Source organism: Moschus berezovskii, chromosome 20 (assembly GCF_049115385.1).
Source record: "Moschus berezovskii isolate FMDL1 chromosome 20, NW_MosBer_1.0, whole genome shotgun sequence".
Lineage (NCBI taxonomy): Eukaryota > Metazoa > Chordata > Mammalia > Artiodactyla > Moschidae > Moschus > Moschus berezovskii.
In genome coordinates, this window is record NC_142479.1 from 54,030,682 (window position 1) to 54,056,886 (window position 26,205).

General features: G+C 53.7%; 1 protein-coding gene across 4 annotated transcripts; it reads right to left on the reverse strand.

The window, feature by feature from the left end:
- Window positions 1-25,884, reverse strand: JUP (junction plakoglobin). 4 transcript variants are annotated; one of them, XM_055407849.2, is made up of 15 exons: window positions 25,727-25,867; window positions 14,740-14,811; window positions 13,907-14,122; window positions 11,141-11,400; window positions 10,682-10,920; window positions 9,717-9,918; window positions 8,743-8,887; window positions 8,513-8,616; window positions 6,392-6,730; window positions 4,992-5,147; window positions 4,664-4,783; window positions 2,635-2,785; window positions 2,406-2,527; window positions 1,586-1,625; window positions 1-1,302 (listed from the first exon to the last, which is right to left on the reverse strand). In XM_055407849.2, exons 3-15 carry the CDS (start codon window positions 14,112-14,114, stop codon window positions 1,151-1,153), a joined length of 2,238 nt encoding a protein of 745 aa, XP_055263824.1. In that variant the 5' UTR covers window positions 14,115-14,122; window positions 14,740-14,811; window positions 25,727-25,867; the 3' UTR covers window positions 1-1,150. The 4 variants fall into 4 exon arrangements, with proteins under 4 accessions (XP_055263824.1, XP_055263822.1, XP_055263823.1 ...); XM_055407847.2 differs by lacking the exon at window positions 14,740-14,811 and having other exon boundaries at window positions 25,727-25,884; XM_055407848.2 differs by lacking the exon at window positions 14,740-14,811 and having other exon boundaries at window positions 13,907-14,119; window positions 25,727-25,883.
- Window positions 25,885-26,205: the final 321 nt, after the last annotated feature.

Consider the following 26,205-nt stretch of genomic DNA (forward strand, 5'->3'; position numbering starts at 1 on the left):
TCAGTGTGTTAGTTTTATTTTCTTTGCTTTGGTCTATACAAAAAAAACCAATAACCAAAAACATAAAGCGATCATAATAAAACTCTGCTGGGACCTCCCCCAGCCCCCAACACCAGTGTGCAGGAGGTGGTGGTGGGGAGTTTGAAATAGGAAGAGGAAGAGAAAGCCCCTCACCACACACCAGAGGGGTCAGCCAAGAGCACTTCTCAGGGGTCAGCTAGGGTAGTTGTGTGGGCAGGAGGGGGGTTCCAGGGCGCCATCCCCAAGCTCCCCTAGGAGGGGCCAAAGCCAACTGAGTGTCCCGGGGAGGGAGCAGGCAGTGTCCTGGAGCGGGGACAATCTCTATGTGTCTCTACCCCATCTTCCCAGAGGATCCCTGAACTTTCCAAGACAAGCTTTGGATTCTGGGCCTTTTGGCCTTGAACCTGGGGCCTGGAGATCCCGGGGCTCAGCACAGTTGGAGTTCAGTGACCAAATCAGAAGCCAGAGCCTGTGGGGCCCAAGCCACTGGAGATGGGCAGCCCGGGATGGGGGAACTTCAGGGGGAACAAGGGGGATGCCTCGAGTCTAAAGTTTTAGTGCTAGGGCCTCAGGGGTGGGAACAGGGTATCAGGCCCTGGACCCACGGCCCAGAAGAGAAAAGCAGGAGCAGATCACCATCCCAAGAAAGACCCCACAGAGGACCTCTGGAGGCATGGGGCTTAGCAGGAAGTTGCAGCCCTGCTGCCCGGGTTCAGGCACTTGGCTATCTGGCCCCATCACCTGCATGGAGAACCTCTCAGATGGGGAACCGCACCTGGGGGGTGGGGGGGAGCAGACATAGACACAGGGGTTAGGCCAGGACTGTGGCCCCTGGGAGCTTGTGCCACTCCTGCGTCACCCGCCTGCCATCCGCGAAGGGGCAGGACCTTGCTGCCCGGAGCAAAGATAATAGAACAAGGCAGGCGAGTCATGCCTTCCCTGGGGCAGCTCAGCACCCAGAGGGCCCACGCTTGCTCCCCGCTAAAGGAGCCAGGGTTTCAGGGAAAGCCTGAGAGGCCTCCCGTGAGAAGGAGGTCCTAAGGGAAGGGAAGCCCAAGTCTCAGCAGCCCACAAGGGAAGAGAGAGCTGCAAAGCAGAGGGAGGGGGCACCATACTAGGGTCCGGGCAGCTAGGCCAGCATGTGGTCTGCAGTTGGGTAGGGGGGCCTGAGGCCGTCGCTGTAGGTGTCGATGGGATAGTCCCCATCCATGTCCATGTGCATCTCCAGTGGGTCCATGGGCACGTCGCTCGAGTACATGGGGCGGTAGGTGGCGTCCATGTCTGGCGAGGAGAAGGGTCTCAGGCTATTCTGTGAGGGTCTGGAGAGCCCTCAGCCACACCTTCCACCCGTTCCTGCCCCAGTGGGCCGGACCCCCCCACCCCCACTTAGGGACCTGGACTTCAAGTCAGGGACCTGGCCAGGAGTTGGTGTGAACGCTACAGTGACTGTCACTGGTCCTTTGGCCCTGGGGACACAAAACTGCTCCCTCGCTCACACACCCCCACACAGGACGTCCCTGTGCCCCCGCACTCCAAGGTCCTGAGAAACTCTGCACCCACTTACCATCAGCATAGGGTTCATTCATGGGGATCATGCTCTGGGCCTGAGGACGGAGACAGAGAGAAACATTAGGGGAGAGGGGAAGGGAGGAAACACAGGCTCTGGACTGGGGCAGGGGAGGTGGGGAGAAAAGAGCAGCAAGAGATGTTTCTCTAGAGGAGCCAAGGAGATCTTCCCTGGTGGTCCAGTGGCTAAGACACTTACAATGCAAGGGGCACAGGTTTGATCCCTGGTCAGGGAACTAAGACCCCACATGCTGTGCAGCCAAAAAACAACAGATAAAGGGGGGCCAAAGGAAAAGCAAAGACCCCTTGGAGACACCTGCAGAATTAGAGCAGCCCTGGGGAGGGGAGTGTCGGGGAGAGGACTAGAGAATGGGTGTCAGGAGCGGCCCCACGCAGGATCAGGGCACCCGTCAGCCTGTAACAGCACCTTTGTGCAAGTTAGGGAAAGGCACTCCTGCCCCAACACTTTATATCAGTTTGAACATAAAATCACCATTTTGTAGGTCAAAAACAGTAGATGGTCCAACCTATTACTTTCATCTGCTGGGAATTGTCATAAATGATTCAATTATAAAATTAAAATCTGTTGGGAATTCCCTGGCAATCCAGTGGTTAGGACTCTGCATTTCCACTGCAGGGGGCCCAGGTTCAAACCCTGGTCGGGGAACTAAGATCCCCTATTCGGTATAGTAAAAAAAAAAAAATTAAAATCTATGAAGATGGTAACACCCCACCACACACACCCCCGACAAAGTGCTGTCCTTGTGCAGTACACAACTTGCACAGCCAGACACTGCGACCCAACCCAGGATACTCACAGCCTCCCAGGCGGCAGGGTCGTGCTTGAAGAGGGAGTTAGTGAGCTCCACAGACACCCGCTTGCGGTAATCTGGGTTCTTATCCTCGGAGATGCGGAACAAGACGGCAGCGGCGTAGGTGGCTGAGCAGGGAGGAGGACAGGCCAGGCAGGTCAGGTGCTTGCCCCCACCCTCCTCCGGCCTCCCTCCTCGCCCTCCTCGCCCTCCTGCGCCTGGCCCGGCCCCTCACCGGTGCCCTCGTTGCGCGAGTGCAGTAGCTCCATGAGTGGGGCCGACGCGCCCTCCGCATCGATGGCGTCGGCCGCCTCCTTGTCCTGGGCCAGCTCGCACAGCACCCCGGCGGCCACGCGCTGGATGTTCTCCACCGAGGAGTAGAGGAGCTGGGGAGAGGGGCGCGGGGTGGGCGTGAGGCGAGCCTGCAACACCGCCACCCTGCCCATCTCCGCCTCCCTGCCCACCTCCGCCTCCCTGCCCATCTCCGCCTCCCATTGTTGGATGTAACGCCCACAGTAAAAAAGGTGAAAAGTCTAAGTAAAATCTAAAGAAAGGAAACGCAGGGAATTCCCTGGTGATCCCGTGGTTAAGACTGTTTTCTATACCGGGGCGTGGGTGCAATCCCTCCTTGGGGAACTAAGATTCTATAAGCCTCGAGGTAAGGCCAAAAGATTTTTTAAAAATTCTTTTAATTTAAAAAAACTGCCACAACCCCCTACCCAGACACAGCTTCTTTCCATTGGATTTTCATCACAGTCATAAACACATATTTGATTCGTTTTTTTAAGACTTTTTTTGATGTGGACCATTTTTAAAAAATTTGTCACAATATTGTTTCTGTTTTATGTTTTTGTTTGTTTTGTTTTGTTTGACCTCCAGGCGTGTGGAATCTTAGCTCCCCAATCAGGGATCAAACCTGTACCCCCGGAACTGGAAGGTGAAACCTTGACCAATGGACCACCAGGGAAGTCCCTGATTCCTGTTTTTCAATCAGACTTTGTAGCATAAAGCATTTTCCCATATTATTCAGTAACTTTTCCTTAAAAAAAAAATCTATGAGTTCTGGGACTTCCCCAGCGGCCCAGTGGCTAAGACTCTGCTATCCCACTACAGGGGGCCTGGGTTTGATCCCCGTTCAGGGAACTAACTGTCAGCCTAAAAGAAACATGGCCAACAAACAAAAAAATTTATGAGTTCATACTGGTACTCAAGAGAGGAGGAGAATGCTACAAAGCAAAACAACAACGGAATTGAAAAAACTTCATCCATCACAAGTGAAAGTAGCTACCAGCACCAGTTCCTTACTCAGAGCATTAATAATTAAAGGAAAAAATTTCAAAAACTGACAATTCAACACCATTGTCTGTGTCCACATGATATAGTGGAACGTTCTTTTTTTAACCATTCTCTTATCACTGGACAGTCAGTTAATTTTCAATTATTGTTAGCAATAGTGCAATTGTCAGCTGCACATATACATCTATGCCACATTTTAAATTACATTATAGTTTACGTGAAAAAAAAATAAAAATAAAAAATAAATTACATTATGTTATTTCATAAAGAGAGAGTCCCAGACCTGTACTACTTGATCAAAGAATACAAATATTTTCAAGGCTGTCTATACACATTGCAAAGTTGCTTCCTGGAGAGGTTTTACCACCTTATCTTCCCACCAGCAGGGTATAAGACTGCCCATTTTATCACATCTTCACCAGCACAAAAGCACTCCCATTTTTTTTTTCTTTCCCAATTTGATAGTGGGAAATGGGCCCTCCCTGTGGGGTAAGCTTCATTTCTTTTAAACTCCTGTGGGGTTGATTGAGCACTGACTGTTTGTTTATGAACCACCTGGGAATTACATGTGCCTCTCTGTAGATAACTACTGAGGTTTAGTATTAACGAGCCTTTTATATGAAAGATATTAAACTCTTGTCTGTTGCGAGGCTTGCAAATATTTTTCCAGTTTGCTGTTTACTTTTCAATGATTTTAGGCTATTTCTGACATTAAAACCTTAATGTTGTTTCTGACACTAAGAATACTTGCTGTTTCCGTTTGTGGACTCTTCCTTTACCTCTGAGCTTGGAAAGCCTTTCCCATGCTAGAGTTTGCTAAGTGATCACGTCTGGTGTGGCCACTTTTCTCCAAATGCTTCCAAAGACCTCTTGATGCTGGCCCAGACTGCCTCAAACATTCCCATTTCAGCAGTGGGGAAAAGCAAGGGTTAGGGGAAACCTTTCTTGCCCACCTGCCCCAGACTTACCTGCACAAACAAGGGGATGGTGTTGAGTCGGAAGATCTCCATGCGGTTCATGGGATCCCGGGCGAGGATGTGCAAGGCTCCAGTGCAGCCTTCCACAATCTCCTCCATCCTCACGCCATCCTGCACGAGAGGAGCCATTGGGGTATAGCAGCAGTGGGCCTAGGGAGTGGTCACCCCCCGCCAGGACACTGGCAAACCTCACCGGTCCTTGGAGTTGGCCCCAGTCGCAACTTGCCCCCCTAGTCACACAATCATGTGCTCACACGTTCACACAGAGGGCAGCCAGACTCTCAGGGTGGGCGGTCACAGGCCCCAGCAGCTCACTTACCGTGTAGGGCTGCTGTGTGCCAGCAGCCACATGGCGCTGGGCATCCTGGTGGGCCTTGACCAGCAGTTGGACAAGGCGGGGAATGACCGCTGCCTCCTGCAGTGGGGCATGATTGGCTGGGCACAGGGCCAGATTCCTGATGAGGCCAATGGTTGCCTAGCAAGAAAAAGGGCACCCGTCAAGGGCATTTCATGGCCATCTGGAGGATCCCACTTCTCCGGCATCATCTCCTCCGTCCCCCTCGTCTCTTTTCCCCCAGGCCAGCTGTGGATGTGCTAGAAGCTCGCCAGAGAATGTCGCTTCTCCCAGCCCATGCCCCTCATTCCATATGATCTGTTGGTCCTCATGTCAGACTCTAATAGCCCTTGCTAGAATGATACTCCATTCCAGAATATTCCACCAGCCCCCATGCGTTGACCCTCACCCCATTCCCTCTATATTGTCTGTGAAGGAGCGTGGGAAGATAATAGACATGTATCTATTATCTTCCCACGCTCCTTCACAGACAGTATAGTCTTGTTTTTCTGGTTCCCAAACTCTGATTATTAGGGAGTCCTCCCTCGGATTGACCCCTAAGCCTCCTGCGTTGGTGACGCTCACAATGTAATCCAGCTGAAGCAGTGGGATCTGAAACGAGGTCTCTGCCCCAGGCTCCTACCCTGCCAGCTGGCTCTGGTGCCCGCTGACAAGACCCCGTCTATAGTCACTCCCTCACTCCTGGCACCAGGTGTCACACACATGTAGCTCTGCCCTGGCTCACCCTCACCTCCCCTGTCTGTGACAGGGAACTGACACATCTGTCCTCTACCCAGGCAGCGTCCAGGTTCCCTGGCTCCCAATGGCAGACACCAAGTGTCCCCAGAACCCTCTCTACCCTTTGTCTCTTTAGCAACCTTCCTGAGTTTGAGCAGGACACATGACACAGTACTGATACCCTTCCATCTACATGTGGCCAAAGGAACAAGTTCCTGAGTATAGGCTGAAGTGGTCTCACTTTCTGGTCGCTGCCAGCCCTTCAGGGCTTCTCCAATTCTCCGGGGCTAGAATGCGTAAATAAGGGTGACCTCACCCATCCATTCATATGAGGACGACTTTGAGCGTCCAGACCCTCTAGCATAATGACTGCACCCTGTGGACCACCAAAATCACCTAGGGGCTCGTTAGAAATGCAGCGTCTCAGGCCCACTCCAGGCCTACCGAATCTGAGCCTACAGTTGAATGAGACCGCCCAGGGTGGTCCTGTGAGCCTTCAACTCTGAAGCTCTATTCTAGCTGATGGCCAAGCTACAAGATAGAAGGATTCTGGGTCTTGGGAGCAGAGCCACCATGGACTGTGGAGGCTCTAATCCTGTCTTTGGAGCTCCTCCCCTCTCCTGGCCCCACCAGGCAGCGGGTGGTACCTTGACCAGTGGCCACTGGTTGGGCTGGTTGAGCAGCTTGACAATGGCCGGGATGCCATAGTTGAGACGCACAGAGTTCTGGGCCATCTCGGCCTCGGGGTGGCGGCTGGTGAGGTGGCGCAGGGCGCAAACAGCGGGCTCCGTGATGTCATCCTTGTCACCCGCACGCAGGATGGCGTGGATGAGCGCCTCCACACCACTGTTCTGCGTCACCAGCGTCTTGTTCTTGCTGTTGTTGCACGTCAGGTTGGACAGAGTGCCCGTGGCACAGGTGAGGACGTTGACGTCGTCCACGCTCAGCTGGTTCACCAGGATCTTCAGCACACTCTCCAGGCCCTCCTGGGGTTGGGGAAAGCAGTGGAGGGTGAGGGAAAACCCCAAACGCAAGGGCTTCCCAAGTATGTCCAGGGGAGCAAGATGGCCTAAATGGGGGTCTCCAGCCCACTCAGTACAGACTCCCTGGGCCCTGAGAATTTTCAACCCCACAATCCTGCCGACACCCCGTGAGACGGCAGATCTACCTGTGGAGGATCTGGGGCTGAGAGAGGTTGAGGGCCTGGCTCACAGACCCACAGCGCATGGGCCAGATCTGAACCCAAGCCTGTCTCTAAGCCCCATGCTCTCTTCGCCAGCCCCTCCAACTCCTCCTCTGGGTCCTTAGACCCAACAGAACTCGACTCGGGCCGAGGGAGGCCCCTAGGCCAGAATGAAGTGGTTGAGCCATGCGTCAGTGGCCCCCTTGAACCACTTTTATATGCTTCTTCCCTTTCTGGGCCTTTGCTGCTGCACACTCAGTGGTCCCCAAGCCAAATCTGCCTTCAGGAAACATCCCTAAGCCAGAAACCTCATTCCTCCCAGGGAGAGCCACGTGGGCCTTTGGTAGAATACAAAAACCCCAGGCACTGGGGACAGACAGTCCTGAGTTCAAATCCCAACTCTGCTGTCTACTAGCCATGACCAAGGCCATTTCTTAACTCCCTGAGCCTGTTTCTTCTTCCTTTTTTTTCTATGAAAAATTTCTTTTTTTTTAATTTTAATTTTTTCTTGGAGTACAGTTTAAAATGTTCTTCTTAAAATTTTTATCTTATATTGGATATAGTTGAAAATTTTTAAGTATTTTTATTTTATATTGGCATATAGTTGATCAACAATGTTGTGTTAGTTTCAACTGTACAGCAAAGTGATTCAGTTACATAGACATGTATCTATTATCTTTCAAATTCTTTTCCCATCTAGGTCATTACAGAGTACTGAGCAGAGTTCCCTATGCTATACGGTAGGTCTTTGTTGGTTATTTATTTTAAATATATCAGTGTGCACATGTCAATCCCAAACTCCCAATCTATCCCTGCCCCCGTTTTCACCCTAGTAACTATAAGTACATTCTCTAAGTTTGTGAGTCTGTTTCTGTTTTACAAATCAGTTCGTCTGTATAATTTTTTTGAATCTGCATGTAAGTGATGTCATATGATATTTGTCTTTCTCTGTCCAACTTCACTTAGTATAATAACCTCTAGGTCAATCCATGTTGCTGAAAATGGCATTATTTCATTCTTTTTAATGACTAATATTCCACTGTATATATGTACCACTTGAGCCTTTGTTTCTTCAGCTAACAATGAGCCCCACAGTCTACCTCCAGGTACTGAAAGGGGTAAAGAAGCCAGTGTCCCAGGTGCTTAGCTGAGCTTAGAACTTAATGGCGGGTACTCAATAAGCAACCTATTCATGTAATTCTTAGCAATGACAGACAGGTCTAAAGGAGGAACCAGAAGACTTGTTCCAAAACTGCATTTTTCCTTAAGTTGTTCTTAGCCACCAGGGCCCCCAAGCCATCGCCTGCACACTACGGCTCCCTGCCCAAAGTCTAGGAACATAACTGTTCCTCTAGTACCACCTGAACCCCAGCTTGGAACCATCAGCCCCTTTCCTCTAGTCCTCTTCCGAAACCCCTCAGAGGGATTAGAGCCTTTAGCTAAAGGGATGAAGGGCACTTCCAGCCTCAGCCACAGTAGAGCAAGATTTAGGGGCCTCAGGCTCCTAAGGTCAGACTCCCAGACAGGAGGCTGGATGCAGTAAGACAGCTGAGGAGGTGGACACAGGCCTGATCACCTCCCTCACCTGCTTGGTGGCCACATCCGAGAGGTTGCGCAGGGTCCACAGGCAGTTCTGCACGAGGCGGGGGCTGTTGCTCGTCAGGTGCTTGCCCAGGGCCTGCATCCCACCTGGGGTAGGAGATGAGCACATGTCAGTCACAGGGGAGCACAGCTGACTGAGCCTGGTGGCTGGTCAGGGGCCCCGCTCCCACCCACCTAGCTACATGAGCCATCCTCACGGGCTGTAGTACTCACCAGCCTCCACAATGGCAGGCTTGTTGCTGGGACACACAGACAGCACTTTGAGCACGCGGCTGGTGGTCCAGAGCAGCTTCTCATAACTGTAGTTGCGCATGATCTGGACGAGGGCCTGGGGTCCTCCATTGGCCAGGATGATGAGCTGTGGGGGGAGGGGGGAAATGAGTGTGAGACAGATGGGGTCTCTGGCGAGGAACAAGGAAAGAAGGGAGGGTAGGTGACAGCTGTTATTACTGAGCTTCATCCAAAACCTGAATAGCTTTTGTGACTATTAAATAAGCCAAATATTGAAAAAAATGATAATACACAATGCTGGCAAGGATGAGGTGAGACTACTAACAAACATTGATGCTGATGGCATTATAAATAAGGCAATCCTTTTGGAAAGTACCTGGCAATTTTTGTAAAAGCTTAGAAATATTAAAAATCCTTAACCCTACTGATGAAAAACATTCCTACTTTTTGGGAAAAGCTGTGTCTTGAATATGTTCATTACAGCATTGTTCATAAAAATGGAAGATTGGGAGCAACCTAAATGCCCTTCCTCAGGATAAAGTCTGGAGTCTCCATTTAATGAAATGTTATTTGCTCTTATAAAGGGTGGTTTTGAGGACAGTGTAGCAAAAAACAATAATAATAATTTTAATGTCATACATTAGTAGAAAACATGCAAAGTTGTAAATTGTTATGACTACAACTGTATAAAAAATGCCCACAGGAAAGCACTGAAGGAAGCGCATGGTTGTGTGAGGATAATTTTTTCTTTCCTTATCTTCAAAATACTCAGTAGTATGATGAAACGTTACATCAGAATTTACATAAATATATCTAACCTAAAAAGAGTAAGGAAGCAGTGACCCGAAGCTGCAGCTGATGGAGGGGGATGGCATGGGGGATGCAGGTCTTGGGTTGGGGGCGGGAAGCGCTGGAGGAAGCACATGGTTGTGTGAGGAAAATGGGGCTCGGCCCACCTTGCTCTCCTGGTTGCCATAGGCCAGGAGCTGCAGGCAGTCAGTGGTGATGGCCAGGAACTTGGGGTTGTTCTTGTTGAGTAGGGGCACCATCTTCTGCAGCCCATCTGCCAGGCGCACTGCCATCTTGGCACCCTCCTGGTAGAGCAGCAGGTTGTGCAGCGTGGTGATGGCATAGAACAAGACCGACTCCACAGGGGAGCTGGGATGGGGGTAGAGGGTTCACATGAGTCAGGTTCCAGGTAAATGTGGGTCACCTCCTGCAGGAAGCCTTCCCCAATACTGACACCTCTATGGAAATAGCTCTTTACTAAAATTTCATTGTCCCTTGAGTCCAGTCTCATTTCTATGAACAGAGCACGCGGCACCTCTCCTCTCTCCACTGAGACCATGACTCCTCTTGCTCGGGACTCCCAGCTCAGTGCTAGGCATACCTGTCCCTACTGAGTTGGTCCCCTGGACACCTGAGTAACTGCCATGTGAAAGGCATCATGCTAGAAAGGCCTGCAAGGGACTCAGAGAGGAGTAAGATCAGTATCTCTGCCCCTAAGAAACTCACAGCTGGGTATGGGGATCAGGAAAAAGGCCATTCAACATTGCAAGGAAGGGAAAGATAAAAGTGGCAAGGGATTTTGCACAGGCTGTTCCCTCTGCCTGGAATACTCTTCCCGTCATCTACGTCAGTCGAAGACCACTCCTCTGTCAACCCCCTGCCGTTAGAGTGAACAACTTCTTGGACCTCCACTGACCAATCTTGGGCACAGCTTTGACCTCATCTACACTGTATCCTGATAAATAACCTGAGCTTTACCTGCCTGTCTCCCCTGCTAGGCTGTGAGCAGCTGAGCATCAGGACTGGGCGTGGTTCTGCACCTGGCACAGTAGGTGCTCAATAAATGTATGAAGACCAGGGAAGTCCAAGGCAGGGGACGGCCCCGGCTCCTGCAGGGAGGAGGGGTGGGTACCTGAGCATGCGGACCAGGGCGGGGATGCCGCCCGACTTGAAGATGGCGAGCAGCCCCTCGCGGTGGTGGGAGAGGTTGTGCAGGATGCTGGTGGTGCAGCGGGCCGTGTCCAGGTCGCTGGTGTTCTGCATGGTGCGTACGACAGCCGCCACCAGCTGGGGCGAGCCCATCAGCGCCCGCCGAGATGCCTCCTTCTTCGACAGCTGGTTCACGATCATGGCCGCCTTGGTCACAACCACCTTGGGGGGTAAGGAGGAGGAGGGGAGGGCGTGAGCAGATGGGCAGAGATGGCTGCCACTGTGAGAAGGAAGGGCCAGGAGACACCTCCACAAAGCTCAGACAGACCCGGGCCAGACTTCCCACTGATGAGGCTCTGGGTCAATGGTCTCTCTCCACCCCAAGCAGGGCCCTCTCCTGAAGACCCCTGACTCTCCCCTCCCTGGCCAGGCCCTCACAGACCGGGTCCTCATCATTGAGCAGCTTGGTGAGCTCAGGCAGGGCCCGGGTGGCCAGCTCAGCATCGTCCTGGTAGTTGATGAGATGTACGATGGCCGACTTGAGGAGCTGGGATGGCTCGGCCAGCCGCTGCAGGTTGGTGGTCTGCCCCTCCACCTGGGTGGCCAGCAGCAGCGAGCTGTCCTCTCCTGTCACACCGGGACACATGGCCTCCCGCACCCGCTTGGCTCTGGCGGTCGTGGACATCTGGTACTCCAGGTCACCTGGGGGTCAGCAGAGAGGGTCTGAGTTGCAGGAAGCGGGCAGGGGGACACTGGGGAGCAGGCATCCCATCTGGGCTCTCTGGGCTGACTTCCAGTCCACCACTCGCAGTTCTGCCTTTAACCAGTGACCTTGAGGAGGTCATCATCACCTCAGGTCATCAGCAATAAAATGGGGCACTTCCTGTTCTGTTCATCACAGAGAATTCTTATGAGAATTAAATGACATAATAGGTGTGAACTGTTCTTAAAAGAAAGGATGTGTGTGCCTGGCACATATCACGAAAAATAAGGTCAGAGTTTATTACTATTAAAAGGAATAGTTAACATTTTTTGAGTACAGGCATACCTAAAAGATATTATGGTTATATAATGTATAGTACATAAAAGATATGTCGTTCCCTTCCACTACAATGAAGACGTGAATATTGCAATAAAGTGAGTCATGAATGTTTTGGTTGCCTGCTGCATATAAAACTTATGTTTACACTATTTGTAGTATCTTGTGTGCAATAGCATTGTGCTTAAAAAATGTACATATCTTAATTTTAAAATATTTTATTGCCAAAAAATGATGACCATCATCTGAGTCTTCAACAAGTCAGAGCAGCATTATCAAAGATCACTGATCACAGATTGCCATCACAAAGAGAATCATCATGAAAGCGGTTGAAACATTGCAAGAATTACTCAAATGTGATACAGAGACATGAAGTAAGCAAATGCTGCTGGGAAAATGGTGCATATAGACTTGATCTATGCAGTTACCACAAATCTTCAATTTGTAAAAAATAAAAGAAAAAAATGTGTGCCTATACTTTTTTAAAGGTCTTTTGGCCATGCTGCACATCATGTGGGGTCTCAGTTCCCCAATCAGGGACTGAACCCGTGTCGCCTGCATTGGCAGCGCAGAGCCTTAACCACTGGACCACCAGGGAAGTCCTATACCTATACTTATTATGTGCCCAGCAGGAAATTAAGTGCCGTCCTTATATTTTTCTCATTTAATCTTACAACCCTACAAGGCAAGGACTATTATTATCTCCACTTTACAGATGGGCAAACTGAGACACAGAAAGGTTATAAGAACCCAACTTGGGACCCGAACCCAGACAGCCCGACTCCCAAAACCAACTCTGACTCTGTGCCCCTCCCTTAACAATCAGGTCGGGGTAGGATGATATAACCTCTGTCTCTTTCCAACCCTGAAATCTCATGATTCTAATTACACCCTCAACCTCCCCAAAGGAGGCAATTCTCCCATTATATGGTCAGCTAAATAGAGGCCCAGGGGCTTCCCTGGTGGCTCAGCGGTAAAGAATCTGCCTGTAACACAGGAGACGCAGGAGATACAGGAAGATCCCCTGGAGAAGGGCATGGCAACCCACTCCAGTATTCTTGCCTGAAGAATTCATGGCCAGAGGAGCCTGGAGGACTAAGTCTATGGGGGTCACAAAGAGTCAGACATGACTGAAGTGACTCAGCAGCAGCAGCAAGTAGAGGCCCGGAGGGTCACTCACTAGAATACAACGGATGACAGGGCAAGTTGGGACTGTGGGATTCACAAAGCAGGAGGTGGGCTCTCAGTTCAGTCAAGGCTCCAACCCCTGGAAGATCTGGAAGTCCCAGAGTCAGGTACCCCAGTTTCCCAGGCAGCCCTGCCATAGTGAGTGTCCCAAAGCCCAGAGGAGAGGGAGACAGAGGCTCCCCACTCCCATTAGGTGGGAAGGAGGGGACACCCACATGGCTTTCCCGCCTGGATATTGCACTTTAGCAACCAGCGCAATGCCTGGCCCAGCCAAGCCGAGAGGCCTCTGCATGCTGTCAGGAGGCACTCCCTGAGGTGCAGAGGCTGAGCACTGCAATGGCCCAGGCTGCCACCACCTATTCTCCACCCTCCCCAGCTCCCAAGGCTCCCTGTACCGCACCGTTCAGGGCCCTAGAGCCAACTGTGGGCTACAGATGGGACTGGATCTTCCTTTCCCCCAGAGAGGCAGGGCATCCTGGGCTGGTAGGCATCCCCACCCTGACCAAGCCCCAGAACTGGACTCTGCCCCCGCTGCGTACTTGAGGCTCCTGGAGCAGAAGGACTGTGTCTTCCCCCAGCCTCAGGGTTCCCTGAGGGTAGCAGGGGTGCCTCCTCAGCACTCTGAAAGTTTATGTAAGGCAAGGACTGTGCCTCTTCCATCAGACTGGTGTGCAGGGTCTGTGCCTTCCCTTCTTATTAGAGGTTCACGGGAGGGGAATCTGCCTCCCTCCCAGATGAGAGGGGCGCCGTGAAGACACTGTGCCTCCTCCCTCAGACTGCATGGGTCTCTACGAGCAGGAGCTTTGCCTCCTCCCTCAGGGCCTCCTCCCTCAGACTGCTGAGTCTAAGCACCAGAGCTGGGCCTCCCTCCAAAGACTGGGAGCACCCTGAGGCCTGACTCCTTTGATCCTGACCTCCTTCCAGGAGCCAGCTGCTTTTCTGCTGGGATAGCCCCACCGAAGAGTCCCCAGGGATCCTGACCTTGGCCCGGGGGCACTGACTGGGTGTAGGTGGTGGTCTTCTTGAGCGTGTACTGGCGCCCGCAGGCCTCCTCCTCCTCCATGAGGCCCTTGCTGCTGACTGAGGGCACACAGGTGTTGGCCCCCGAGTGGATGCCAGAGTCATAGGTATATGTCTGCTGCCACTCCGTCACCTTGATGGGCTGTTCGATCAGGTTCATCACCTCCATGGTGGCTGCTGGGAACACAGAAGCAGGGCAGGAAATTAGCTGATCAGGTGGGACATCCCATCACTTAGCACGGCCCCTATTTTCAGCCTGTCCCCAGGCCCTGCCCATCACCCCTTTCCCCAACCATGGCCCCAAGGCCAGTGGGCTGTGGAGAAGGGTGGGAGGCAGAAGGGACCAACCCAGGGAGGGCTGCCCAGGGTGGAACACCTGGTGTGAGTCCTGGGCTTATATCTCTGACCTCCAGCAAAGGGTGGGATGAACCCCGTGGGGACAGGTGCCTTAAAGGGCCAGATGCTCCAACCCAGCCCTGGGTTTAATGCAGTGAAAAGGACCAAAGAAGAATGAGTTTTTCTTTTCTTTCCTGAGAACAAAGAACATAAAGAGAAGAGTGAGCAGGCCAGATTACCCCTAGTTTTCACTTTAACTGTTCCTAATCAGGGAAGGACAGGGAAGCCTCGGGTACTGCAGCCCATGGGGTAGGCAAAGAGTCAGACACGACTTAGGGACTGAACAACAAACCTGTAGTCTAAGTTTGCTTTTCTGCCCCCTTAACTCCACTTAAGCTATATTTTGTGCCTATCATCCTTTGATTTTATGCTAATTACATCCTGTATCTGGTGCTCACCTTCACAGCACTCTCTTTGCAGACCACCCCTGGTAGTTCTCTCTCTTCTTGCATTACAGAAAGAAGGCCACACTACAATACACAAAAGACAATGGACTCAACTACTGGGCTTGGGGACTGGGACTGACTACCTGACGCCAGCCTAAGACTGCTTTTGAGACAATGCCAAGAGGAGACAAAATCCTTATACGTTCGGTTTGTTTCTCACCACCTACCCCTGACTGTGAGCCTTCCTTTTATAAAACCCTTCAGATTCCTTATGGAAGGGGGGCAAACAGTTCTTTAGGCAAAACCTACTGTGTTCTCCCCCTCTGCCGGCTGAGGATTAAAGCTACCTTTCTCTTTCCTCTAAGCTCTATCTCTTTTTTTTTTAAATTCAGCTTCAGTGGGCAGGGAAAGCCAAGATTTTGGCGGTAACAGGCTCACTCACCTCGCAGCCCACAGCCCCAAACCCCCAGGGCAAGAGACATCACTCAGAGCCTCCAGCAACTTCAGGGGTCCCGCAGGCCCACCCCCATCCACTGGGGCTCCTGGGAAGGGCTTCAAGGTGAGGCAACTACACCTCAGGCACTGGGTGGGAAACTGGGAAAGCGGGTGGGGCAGGGAAGCAGTCAGACCGGTTTCTCTGGGAGCCTCAGAGACTCCAGAATCTTCTCCTGCACATGGGGCAGGATCACGAGTGACCCCAGAGGCTCAGGCCTAAAGAACCCCATCTCTCCAGCACCCCAGCTCCTAGAAGCCTTCCCCAGAATTCTGAGTCCCACCGACCAGTTCAGACCTCAGCCACATACTCCTGGGCCATTCACCGCTCAGCTGAACCCCCATCCTCATCTGTAAAATGGGGCAGCACCACCTCCCACCACCAACCCAGCCGGGCACCTGGCCACACAGTAGGTGCTCAATGTCGGTGGCCACGGCTGGGTATCAGTGTTCCCCCAGGGTGTGTTCTCTCCTTAGGGTGGGGCAGGAGGCCTCTGGGTAGGGCAGGCCTCAGGGTAGTCACTGCTACTATTCAGAGACTTGGGGACACTTGAGGGTCATGAATAGCTGGGCCTGACTCTGTACCAGGGAGGTGACTCCTACTTGGTTTGTCCAGCTCCCTTGTCTCAGGTGCTGATCTCCAGAGTCCAACAGCCAGGAAGAGGGATTGAGAGAAGCTCTACCCCGGTGAGGGCCTACCTGGTGCCTTTCAAGACAGCCAACATCCTCACAAGTGGGTTTCAAAGCATATGCTCTGCTTCCCAATTTACAGATGGGGAAACTGAGGCTCCACTGGGTGAGGGGGCACAGCAGAGAAATGACAGCCAGGGCCAGGCTTGGGCTTGAGTAACACCTGTCTACGGTCTGTGCGCACCCAGTGTGGCCTCAGATGGCAAGTAGACCCCAGGCTGGCCCACCCAGAGGGGAGGCAGCACCCAGTACCTCAAACCCGCTGTCTCACTGTGTTGGAGACCAGCTGGGGACAAGGCTGCAGTGTTTGGTGAGACTGGTTCCTCGCCGGGAACAAAGGTCACCACAGATATGTCTTCCCGGACGGGCCCAGCGCCACCTCCCAGGAGGACGCCAGTGATCCTTCAGGTCTCCCTGCCTTTTATGGTGACCCCTCCCCACCCCTGCCTGTTAGCACACCTGGAACAGGCAGAGGCAGGAGCCAGGCCCACTCCCTCGAGCCTCTTCCCTCTCCTCCCATCACCCCAAGTGACTCAGAGTTTCGGGCTGATAAACAGAAGCAGGCTCGGTGCCGCCAGATGTGTCCAGCTGCTCTCCAGGCCGATGCAGCTATTTCAGGGGTAGTCTTCCCCCTCGCCCCTGCCCTAAGCACACACTGCCCGCCCAGCACTCCTGCCTTCCCTGGAGAGACAAGACAGAGAACACAGGAGAGTTTGGGAGGAGAAAGCCTGTCTCCGAGCAGCCCCCAGGGAGAAAATGCAGGCAGGAAGCCTTGGACATACGAGCCAGGAGAAGGAAGATGAAACTGCGTCAGTAAGGACAGCTGCATTAACCCTGCGAAGGCCACTCTGCTGGGCAGACAGCTGAGCTGCCATCTGGCCGCCAAGCCTCAGCCAGATTCGCTGAGGACAAACTGGACATCTCCCTGTGGCTGATTCATGTTGATGTAGGGCAGAAAGCAACACAATGTTGTAAAGCAATTATCCTCCAACGAAAAAAAAAACAAAAATAAAATAAATTTTCAAACTAGCATTCAGAGGCAGACGGAAGGCCCTGCTGGGGCTGAGTTCCAGGCTGCCTGCCATGGATGCTGAATGTTACCAAATGATCTTTCTACATCTCTTGAGATGATTGTATAATTTTTCTTGTTTATTCCATAGAGAGTTATTAAAGAAACAAAACTGGGTATCTCCAGCCCTATCAGTAAAAACAGCCCATCTGAGCCAGAAAACGCTGCTCCCTGTAGAGACCACCACCTACCCCTGGTGCTTCTCAGCCAAGTGAGAGATGCAGGCCTTGGCCAGAACCTAAGGAACAATCCACTCGCTGGCCCCAGGTCCAAAGGGACCCTTGAGGTCAAGGCTAGCCACAAGAGAGGCATTTCCTAGCAGGCCCCTCAGCACCCCCACCAGCCCAAGCCTGGACCTAAGAGAAGCTGAGGGCTGGACAGCTGCCCAGAATGAGACAGAGGCCTCACAGAGGTCAAAGGATCCACTGTCGTGGAAAGATGGGGGTGGGGGCATGTGTCTTAATTAGCAAATGAATCTCATGCTTCCTAGAAGCCACCCTGGTCAGCATTTGATTATTCCAGTTTCCAGATGAGGAAACAAGTGCCACACTGAAAAATAGTGGTGCTCTGCTCAAATCCAGGTCTGCCTCACTGCCAACCAGCCTCTTCCCTGGCTCCTAACAGGGCATCTGGGGGAAGAGGGGAAACCCTGAAATCAGGGAAAGAATGCCAGACAGCTACAGAGAGACCGGAGGCAGGGAGCTGAAGGGAGCAGAGGTGGAGCCAAGCACTGGCTGCTCCAAAATCAGGAGTCACAGGTTCTAGTCCCAGCTCTGCTGGCAACTTGCTGTGTGTCCTTGGACAACAGCTTTCCCTCTCTGTGCTTCATCCACAGAAAGGGTAGCCCAGGTGATCTCAGAGGAATGTTGATATCTAAGATTCTAGGGATAAAGGTCAGAGTTCCCATGACAGTCAAGAAAAGGCTGAGGGTGGGCAAGGTCAGAGGTAGAAAGCAGTTCAGAGAAGACACACCAGAACTCTTCGTGAAAAAAGGATGGTGGAGGGAGCTACTCTCAGTGCAGGAAAGATCTAAGTAAGACCTCAGGCAGGACTGTCAAGCAACTCCACCTCTTCTCACCTACTCCCCAGGAGAACCAGGGGAATTCTCTCATAAGAAACCAAAATGCTGGCTTTGCAGTTCCCAGGGTGGAGGAGGCCGCACCCAGTTTGGTATCACCCCTCTCTGCCCTGGACCTGGAGACTCACCACAATGCCCCTGGTCAGAGCCAGGGTGGAAGGAGGCGAGACGGACGTGGGCCCTGCCCAGGCACCCTGGCCGGAGCCGGGCAGAGCCAGACACAGGGCGGGGCTCCGAACTGAATGGGGGCGCTTTGTTTAGCAGTGGTTCTATTGTTGGCGACACAGGAGGAAGAAGCCGGCTCAGAGATCACAGGATGGGATGGGGACCTCGCAAGGGGCAGGAAGAGAGAACAGGCGCTCTGGGGAGGAGTGCAAAGGACCCTTCCCGCACTGGTCCACACTGGCCAGGAATCTGCAAGCAAGCAATGAGGATGCTTTGGGGCACACTCTGCCCTCCACTCTTGCTTCCTCCTCTGCACGGCCAACCCAGTGGGCTGTCACTGGACACTCTAAATCCAAGACTGTCCTGGCAGAGTGTAGCCCAGCTCTGAAATAAAAAATAACTCCCAGGACTTCCCCAGGAGTTAGCACTCTGCGCTTCCACTGCAGGGGACACAGGTTTGATCCCTGGTTAGGGAACTAGATCCCATGTGCAGTGCAGTACAGCCAAAAATATTAAAAAATTAAAAATAAACAAAAAACTCCCACCAGAGCTACAGGTTCCTTCCCCCACCAGCTGGGCTGGGCTGTATGACACCAAGTTTCAATCAGACATCTGGAAATCAGAACAGGAATTGGTTGCCCAAGACGTGTGCTGGGACCTGGCTCAGAAACATTGCAGTTGAGCAGGCAGGGCTTCCAGAAGGTCCTTGGGCCAGAGGTCAGCACTCTGCAGATGCAGATCACGGGCTCAGGCAGTGACAGAGGAAGGGGACCAAGGACAGGGTGGAGTCAGGGGAAAGCTCCATCCAGCCCCACCTCACACTGGCCATGTGCCCTTGGGCAAGTCATGTGATTTCCTGAAGCCTCATATTTCTCCTCTGTAAAGTGGAGACAGGGACTTCCCTGGCAGTCCAGAGGTTAGGACTCCGCACTTCCACTGCAGGGGGCATGGGGTCAATCCCTGGACGGGGAACTAAGATCCTACATGCTGAGCAGCACAGCCAAAAATAAAGTAGAGACAATCAAGACACTGCTTTCTTCAGACCACCGTTAAGTTGTGTAGAGGGTCCGTTCCATTCCGTCGCTCAGTCGTGTCCGACTCTTTGCGACCCCGTGGACTGTAGCCTACCAGGCTTCTCCGTCCATGGGATTCTCCAGGCAAGAATACTGGAGTGGGTTACCGTTTCCTTCTCCAAAGTACACAAGGGTACACAACCACAACTGGAGAAGGCCTCTGTTGATAGAAGAACCCAGGCAAGTGTCCTTCCATTAGGAAAGCAAAGAAGTTGCAGAGGAGGCCAGCAAAGATGGGCCCGGTAAGGTAGCTGGCAGCCAGCCTGCTTTTGAGGACCCAGTACCCCAGGGGCTTCCCAGGGGGTGCTAGTGGTAAAGAACCTGTCTGCCAGTGCAGGAGACACAGGTTCGATCCCTGGATCAGGAAGATCCCCTGCCGGAGGGCACGGCAACCAATCCAGTATTCTTGCCTGGAGAATCCCATGGACAGAGTAGCCTAATAGTCCATAGGGTCGCAGTTAGACACAACTGAAGTGACTTAGCATGCAGGCACACCCAAGGTTAAGACCCAAGTTTCTCTTCCCTGACCTCTCAGATAAGGGCTAAGAGGAGAGTTGCCTCCTGGTCCGAGGCCAGAGCCCCGGGGGTTGGGGGACAGGGTATGGTTGGGGAGGATGAGTTATATCCAGGTCCTGGGAGGGGAGGCCAGGGGTAGAAACAGTGCTGCCCCTTTCCCGGGTCACATGTGCTGCGGTCTGCAGTCGGGGGCGGGCAGGCCAGTCAGGCCTGGACATTCCCCACAGAGCAGCCCGAGGGGAGAGGTTGGGCTCTGCAGGGTCACCAGCCCCCACCCATCCTCACTCTGTCTCTGGCTCCAGGGGAGACTTGGCTGGTGGGCCCAAGCACAGACGGAAACAGACTCTATAAGTACAGAGACGTGACTACTTCTCTTGAGAGCCCTTTCTCCCCCCTCATCAGGCTGGGGCTTCCCAGCGAGGCCACTCCCCTCAGACTAGTGGCTCTGGGAGAAACACCCCCACCCGTGGACGAGATGTTCCTTGGCCAAAACTGTGGTCTCCCCCATCAGACTGGTCATTCCAAATGGGCAGAGACTGAGGTGGGCACCAGCCATGGCCAGGACTCTGGGGACAGGAGAAGACACAGAAGCCCATCCTGAGCTTCCGGAGGAAAACCCTCACTTCCGGTCTGGAGGAGAGCCCGAGCAGCGGCCCAGGCCTGGCTGGGGGTGGAGGAGGTTCAGGTCAGGCCGACCCAGCTGCTGTTTATTTTCTTCCTTCTGGGCTCCTACCCAAAGCAAACAAACCAGGGTGGGAAAATGAAGGGGACTTGGAGGAGAGGGAAATGCCCGGCCAGGTGGCTGGACCCTGGGAACCTCCAGGCTCCCCTGGAGAGGACTCCAGCTGGAGATCCATTCCCTGCTAGGACCCTGGGTGGGCAAAAATCCCAAACCAGCAGATGACCCCAAACCAAGACTCCTGGGAATGGAAAAACGCTTTACCAGCCTCAGGAAACAACCGCTGAGGACTCACTTGTGTCAGTGACATATCCCAATATACAAGTGCCTGCTGCCCCCACCCAACGACCCCAGGGGGGCCTGGGGAGCCCAACCCCAGCTCATGTTCACTCCTCAGGCTGTGATTCCCCAGGGTTTCATTCTGCAGGGATTGCTGCCTGACCTTCTCCTGGAAAAGCATTCGCTGGAGAAAACCAGGATTTGGAAAAAGGTTTGGTTAAAATTTGTTATGTGTATACACAGCATGAGATCATCCAAGAGCAAAGCTGAGAAACAGGAGGATGCTAAGAAAAGAGAAGGGAAAGAAATGTTAGCGGTAGATGCCTCAAAGGATACAGAGGCAAGAATCCAGAGACAAGAATCTGCTGTCTCCACAGTGAGGAAAGATAGCTGACCTATTAACCCACACTCTGTGGGTCACAGAAAGCTGAGCTTCCTGCCCTGAGGGCCCCCAACAGCTGAGGTGCCAAGAGGCTGAGCAAAGAGGGAGTGGTCAGAGAGTTTTCTCTTTGGCCTGGTCAAAGAAGCTGCTGGAAAGCAGGCCAGCCCATGCCTCCCAAGACCTCCACCAGATTCAACCATGTCCCAGGAGGCAGGCCTCATGGTGTCCCTTGCAGAGACACAAACCCTGATGACTTGCCCCAGTCACACTGCTCTTTCTCTTCGCAGGGGTCAGTGGGTAAGTGGCCCATGGCTCCCTGCCCCTCTCTGAGCCAGGTCTTTCCTCCCAAGACTTTTAGACACAAGACTAAAAGTCTCCCCAGCAGGGACTCACCAGACCTCAGACTTGCCCCCAAACAGTAGTGATTCCTACCTGCTCTCCTGGGGTAGGCTGGCCCTCCCCAACTCACATGGATGGGGCCCTGCTTCATTCCCTTCAGAGAAGAGTCAGCTCTGAGCCTCCACTGGCATCTCCCTCTTACTCATCAACTCAAGACCTCATCTCTAACAGGTGGGAAGTCCTTCCTCCTGTCTAGCCTCCATTCCTTCCATAAGCATCCTGGGGACTTCCATGGTGGTCCAGTGGTTAAGACTCTGCCTTCCAATGCAGGAGGTGCGGGTTCAATCCCTGGTCAGGGAATTAAGACCCCCACGTGCCAAAAGGTGAAAAAAAAAAAAAAAGGAAGAAAAAGAAGTCGACTTGGGGAGGGAGGTGGGAGGGATGTTCAAGTGGGAGGGGACATGGGTAAACCTATGTCTGATTCATGTTGGTGTTTGGTAAAAACGAATGCAATACTGTAAAGCAATTATCCTTCAATTAAAAAATAAATATTTTTTTAAAAAAGAGTCCTGATCGCTTCTGTATTCCGGGGGGGAGGAGGTGAGGGTGGCAAACTGCCAGCCTGTCACCCTCTTGGTAGCAATCAGCCAGGACTGAGTTCATTCTCTTTCCTCTTCTGTCACATCAAGTCCCCTCAGTCTTCTCTTCTCCAGAATCAGTAATTCCCCATGCCTAGGGTCCCCTCCTGACCTCAAGTGATCTGGAAGCCCAAGGCTGATAGGCTCAGTACCCAGGCTGTACTGACACAGATAGAGGCCCATTTCCCAGGTCCATCCGGGTGTCAGGTGCCCAGTTGGCAGATGTGCCAGAGCCAGGCCGGTCTGAGGACAGGGACACCAGCCCCTCCCTCCAGGACCAAGGCTCTGCTGACCCCACCCCCATGACCAGAAAGGCCTTCTCAGCCGCAGAAAATCTACTCCCAGCCCCCAGGGTTCCCAGCTCCAAAGCTGAGGACAGCCAACTTCCTACCCAAGAGCAACCTGGCAGCGCTGACTGGTAGAGTCCAGTAGGACACTGGCCCAGTCCTAAATCTGACTCACATTTCTCTCTACTCCCCAGGGAACAGCTCCCTCCACCCTCCTCCACCCCCCCCCCCCACTTGCTTGGCACAGCCCCAGCCCCCAGCAAAGCAGACAACTCCCACTTCCTATACAGGGACAAGCCCAGAAAAGTCGGTGGTTCTGCCCAGCTCAAGCCAGGAGGCAGCAGCAGCTTTGACCCCTGCGCTCCTCTCCCTGTCATAACCTCCTCCACACATCCGCCACAGCCCCTGGCCTTTGGGAAACAGCCCCCTCCACCGAAAACCAAGCCATGGAACAGGGAGGTTTCAGAAGGCTGGAGGCTGGGACATGAGTCACCCCTGACAAACCTGCCCCCACCTTCACCTCCCACACACACCATCCTGGGCCCTTTTGAACTCTCATCTCCCCAGACTCCCAAGCAGAGGCTCTTAAAAATTCTTCCCAGAGCCTCAGTGGGGTGATACAGCAGGACGAGGAGCTCTGGGCTTGGAGCCAAAGGACCCAAATGCCAGCTGTGGCCCTGCTCAGGTCTCGTTGTGCAACCTTGGACAGTTACTTAACTCCCTTGAGTTAAGTTTCCATTTCCTCACCTGTAGAATGGTGAAGGATGCTTGCCTAGAGGCATGATCGTAAGGATTAAGTGAGAACAATTAATGAAAGTGCTTGGAATTTGTAAGTAGTCCCTTGTCTTTTAAGTTACCATTTTTGCCCAGGAGATCCCTGAGGTTCAGACAGGTGAAGTGACTAGCCCAATGGGAAATGAGTGACCAAATGAGTGACCAAACCTGTGACCAAACCTAGCTCAAACCAAGTCTAAATCCCTATGCTCAGAACTGCCCCACTCTAACATCTGTCCAAATAACAGCTCTTCTGTACAGGAGTCAGCTGCCCCCATCTCATTCTAAGGTGGCTCTTTTCCCCAAGCGCTCCCTTAACCTGTACCTGCGTGATCGGTACCCTTTTATTCCCACACAATGCATTCTCAAAGCCTCATCCTTGGCAGCCCAAACAGAGGTTCCAGAGGAAATGGGGTGTAACTGGGGTTCGGGGTGGGACTGGGAGAAAGGAGGGAGAGGGCTCCTGTCACTCTAGCTGAGGTTTCATCTAGCAAGAAGTGACCGCTTGGATCCTACCTTTTCCCCCCTCTCCCTCCAGTCCAGTAAGTAGCTGGTTTGCTCCTCCTAGCAATACTTCCTCACCTCAGTATTATCTTTTCATCGCAGCCACAAACCAGATTAGCTGAACTAATCATCTAACCAGTGTAATTACAATGCCTTCCCCTCCTCCACTTTGGCACAGAGAAGAGGGAAAACAGGTTATTTTGCCCAAACTCCTTGCCCTTGTGACACCCACTGGAGCAAAAGAGGCATGGGACCCCCCTGACTCAGGGCACTCCTGGGGGGCAGGGAGGGTTGTGACCTTCACCCCCACTCTCCCATCTATCTCCACGGTAGAGTTGTAGGGTAGGAAGGGTCTTCCCAAGCGAAACAGAGCAAGCAACCCTGATCCCCGAATCTTCCCTTCATCCCAGGAATGAAGGAGAACCTGGTTCTTTCCCCACTCTGTTCCCCCAAGGAGGCCAGGGAAGGGGCTCTCAGGAAACTGGAGGAGGGGGCGGGCAGCGGCGGCAAAAGCAGCTCTGCCTGAAACCCTCCGCGCTGAAGCGTTCCTCCTTTCCCCTTCGAACTCGCTCTGGAAAGGGGGTGGGTGCAAAAACCTCCAGAAGGATGTACCTTCGAAAACCTAGAAATCTAATGGAAATCCAGCCCCATCGCTCCGCTTTTCGGACTCAGTCACCAGCCTGCTAAATGACATGGGGGATGGGACAGAGAAAAAAAAGACCAGAGCAATCTCTCCCCCCACCCTCAGTCTGCTTGGCCCGGCCCTGCCCCACCCCCATTCCTGGGGAGGGGGGCAGAGATCGGGAGCCAGCCTGCAGGGCAGGCCTCCTGCGAGGGGGTGTGGTGGTCCCCGGAGGCAGGAAGAGAAGGAAGAAGCTGTTTCCCCTTTGGCCCACCCACCGCCCCCCCTTACTCCGGCCCCCATCTCAGGCCCCAGGGGCCCAGCAAACAGGATGGAGGTGGGGGCAGGGTGGACGGGGTCACAGCGCAGGCAGTAGCCCAGGTTCAGCCTGCCGACTGGGGGAGGGGACTTTGCTACGGGAAGGACCCCTTAAGCCTGGGGGGAAGTCCCGGGCCAGGAGGCAGGCAAAGCCCCAGGGAAAGCTGCGATGAATACTTCTTCCTGAAAAGTTTGTTTGGGGTGGTTTTTTTCCTCCAAGAAGAGGATAGAGAGCAAGGGTAGTCCTGTTCCCATAATCAACACTGTGGAAGCCTCAGCTGCGGTAACTGGGCGGGTGAATTCTCCAGGCGTGCACGACCCCTCCGCCCAGACCCCAGTTCTTGTCGCGGGTGGCAGACACCGGCTGCGCGGGGGAGCCGGGCCCAGCACCAATCCCACTGCCATCCCATCCCGCCTCCGATGGCATAGCTAAGAGCCCGGCACCTAGGGAGCGGAGCCAAGGGAGGCGCCGCAGGTACAGCCCCGACTGGGTTCGCAGAGCTGGAGGAGAGGGCCTCTGGACACCCTATGCTCACCTGCTTGGCAGGTGGGGCCCGCGTCGCTGGGAAAATGTGCGCTCAGCCCCCAGAGTTGGGCAAACCGGGCGCAGACAATAGGGCCCCACCCAGGCCTGGGGGAGTAGAGAGGGAGGGAAAGCGAGGATGACGCGTGAGGTGGGGTGAGGGTGGCCCCAAAGAGACCAGCGGCAGCAAGTTTCCCAAACAGTAAATTCCTGACTACACAGTGAGCGCCGGGAAGCAGGCCGAGCAGGTGAAAGTCTCCCCCGCAAGAGGCAGGGCCAGAGTCGGGGACGCGGCATCCAGAGAGCTCCGCGGGCCCCGGGGGAGGCGCGATCCAGAGGCACCTGCCCTGACCCCTCCCCGCCCTTTCCCCGAGCCCCCAGTCGCGCTCCGCCTGAACCTAGCGCCCGCCTGGTAGCAGCGCCCAGGACCCCAGCGCGCCCCCTGCCGCCAGTGCAGGGTGGCGCGCCCTGGCTCCGGCTCTTACCTGCCCAGAGACGACGAGGATCGGCCTCTCGGCCTCTCGCTCCCCTTCCCTCGCCCCAGCGATACCTGCCCCCCGATCGTCCGCACCTGCGTTTGGAGCCTGGCTGGGCTGGGTAGGGGTCGGGCCGGGATGGGAGCCGGCGCGGGCTGCGAACTGAGATCGGCGCGCTCGGGCGGCGGCTGGTCCGGACTCTGGCCAAGGCAGCAACTCAGTAACCGAACAAAAGGCGAAGGGACCTGACAGCCAAGCCACGCCTCTCGCCCCCTCATAGCTCCGCCCCTAAGGGAGACGCCCACCCGCCGATGTGGGCTCACTGGCTGCCTGGCCAGACTGTCCCCATCGAGGGGGTGGAGTCTCGCGTCCAGTCCCCTTTCACCGCCGCCTCTGTTTATCCGCTGACCATTGGCCTCAGGGACTGCCACTCGGCCCTAGGGACGGTCTCCAACTTGAGGTTCCATCCTAACTCCGCACCTATTGGCAGATTGAAGGTTATTTCCTCCTGATTGGGCAAGGAACTGTCAGTAAGACTAAGGAAAGAACCAATGGGAGGGATGGGGTGTGTCTC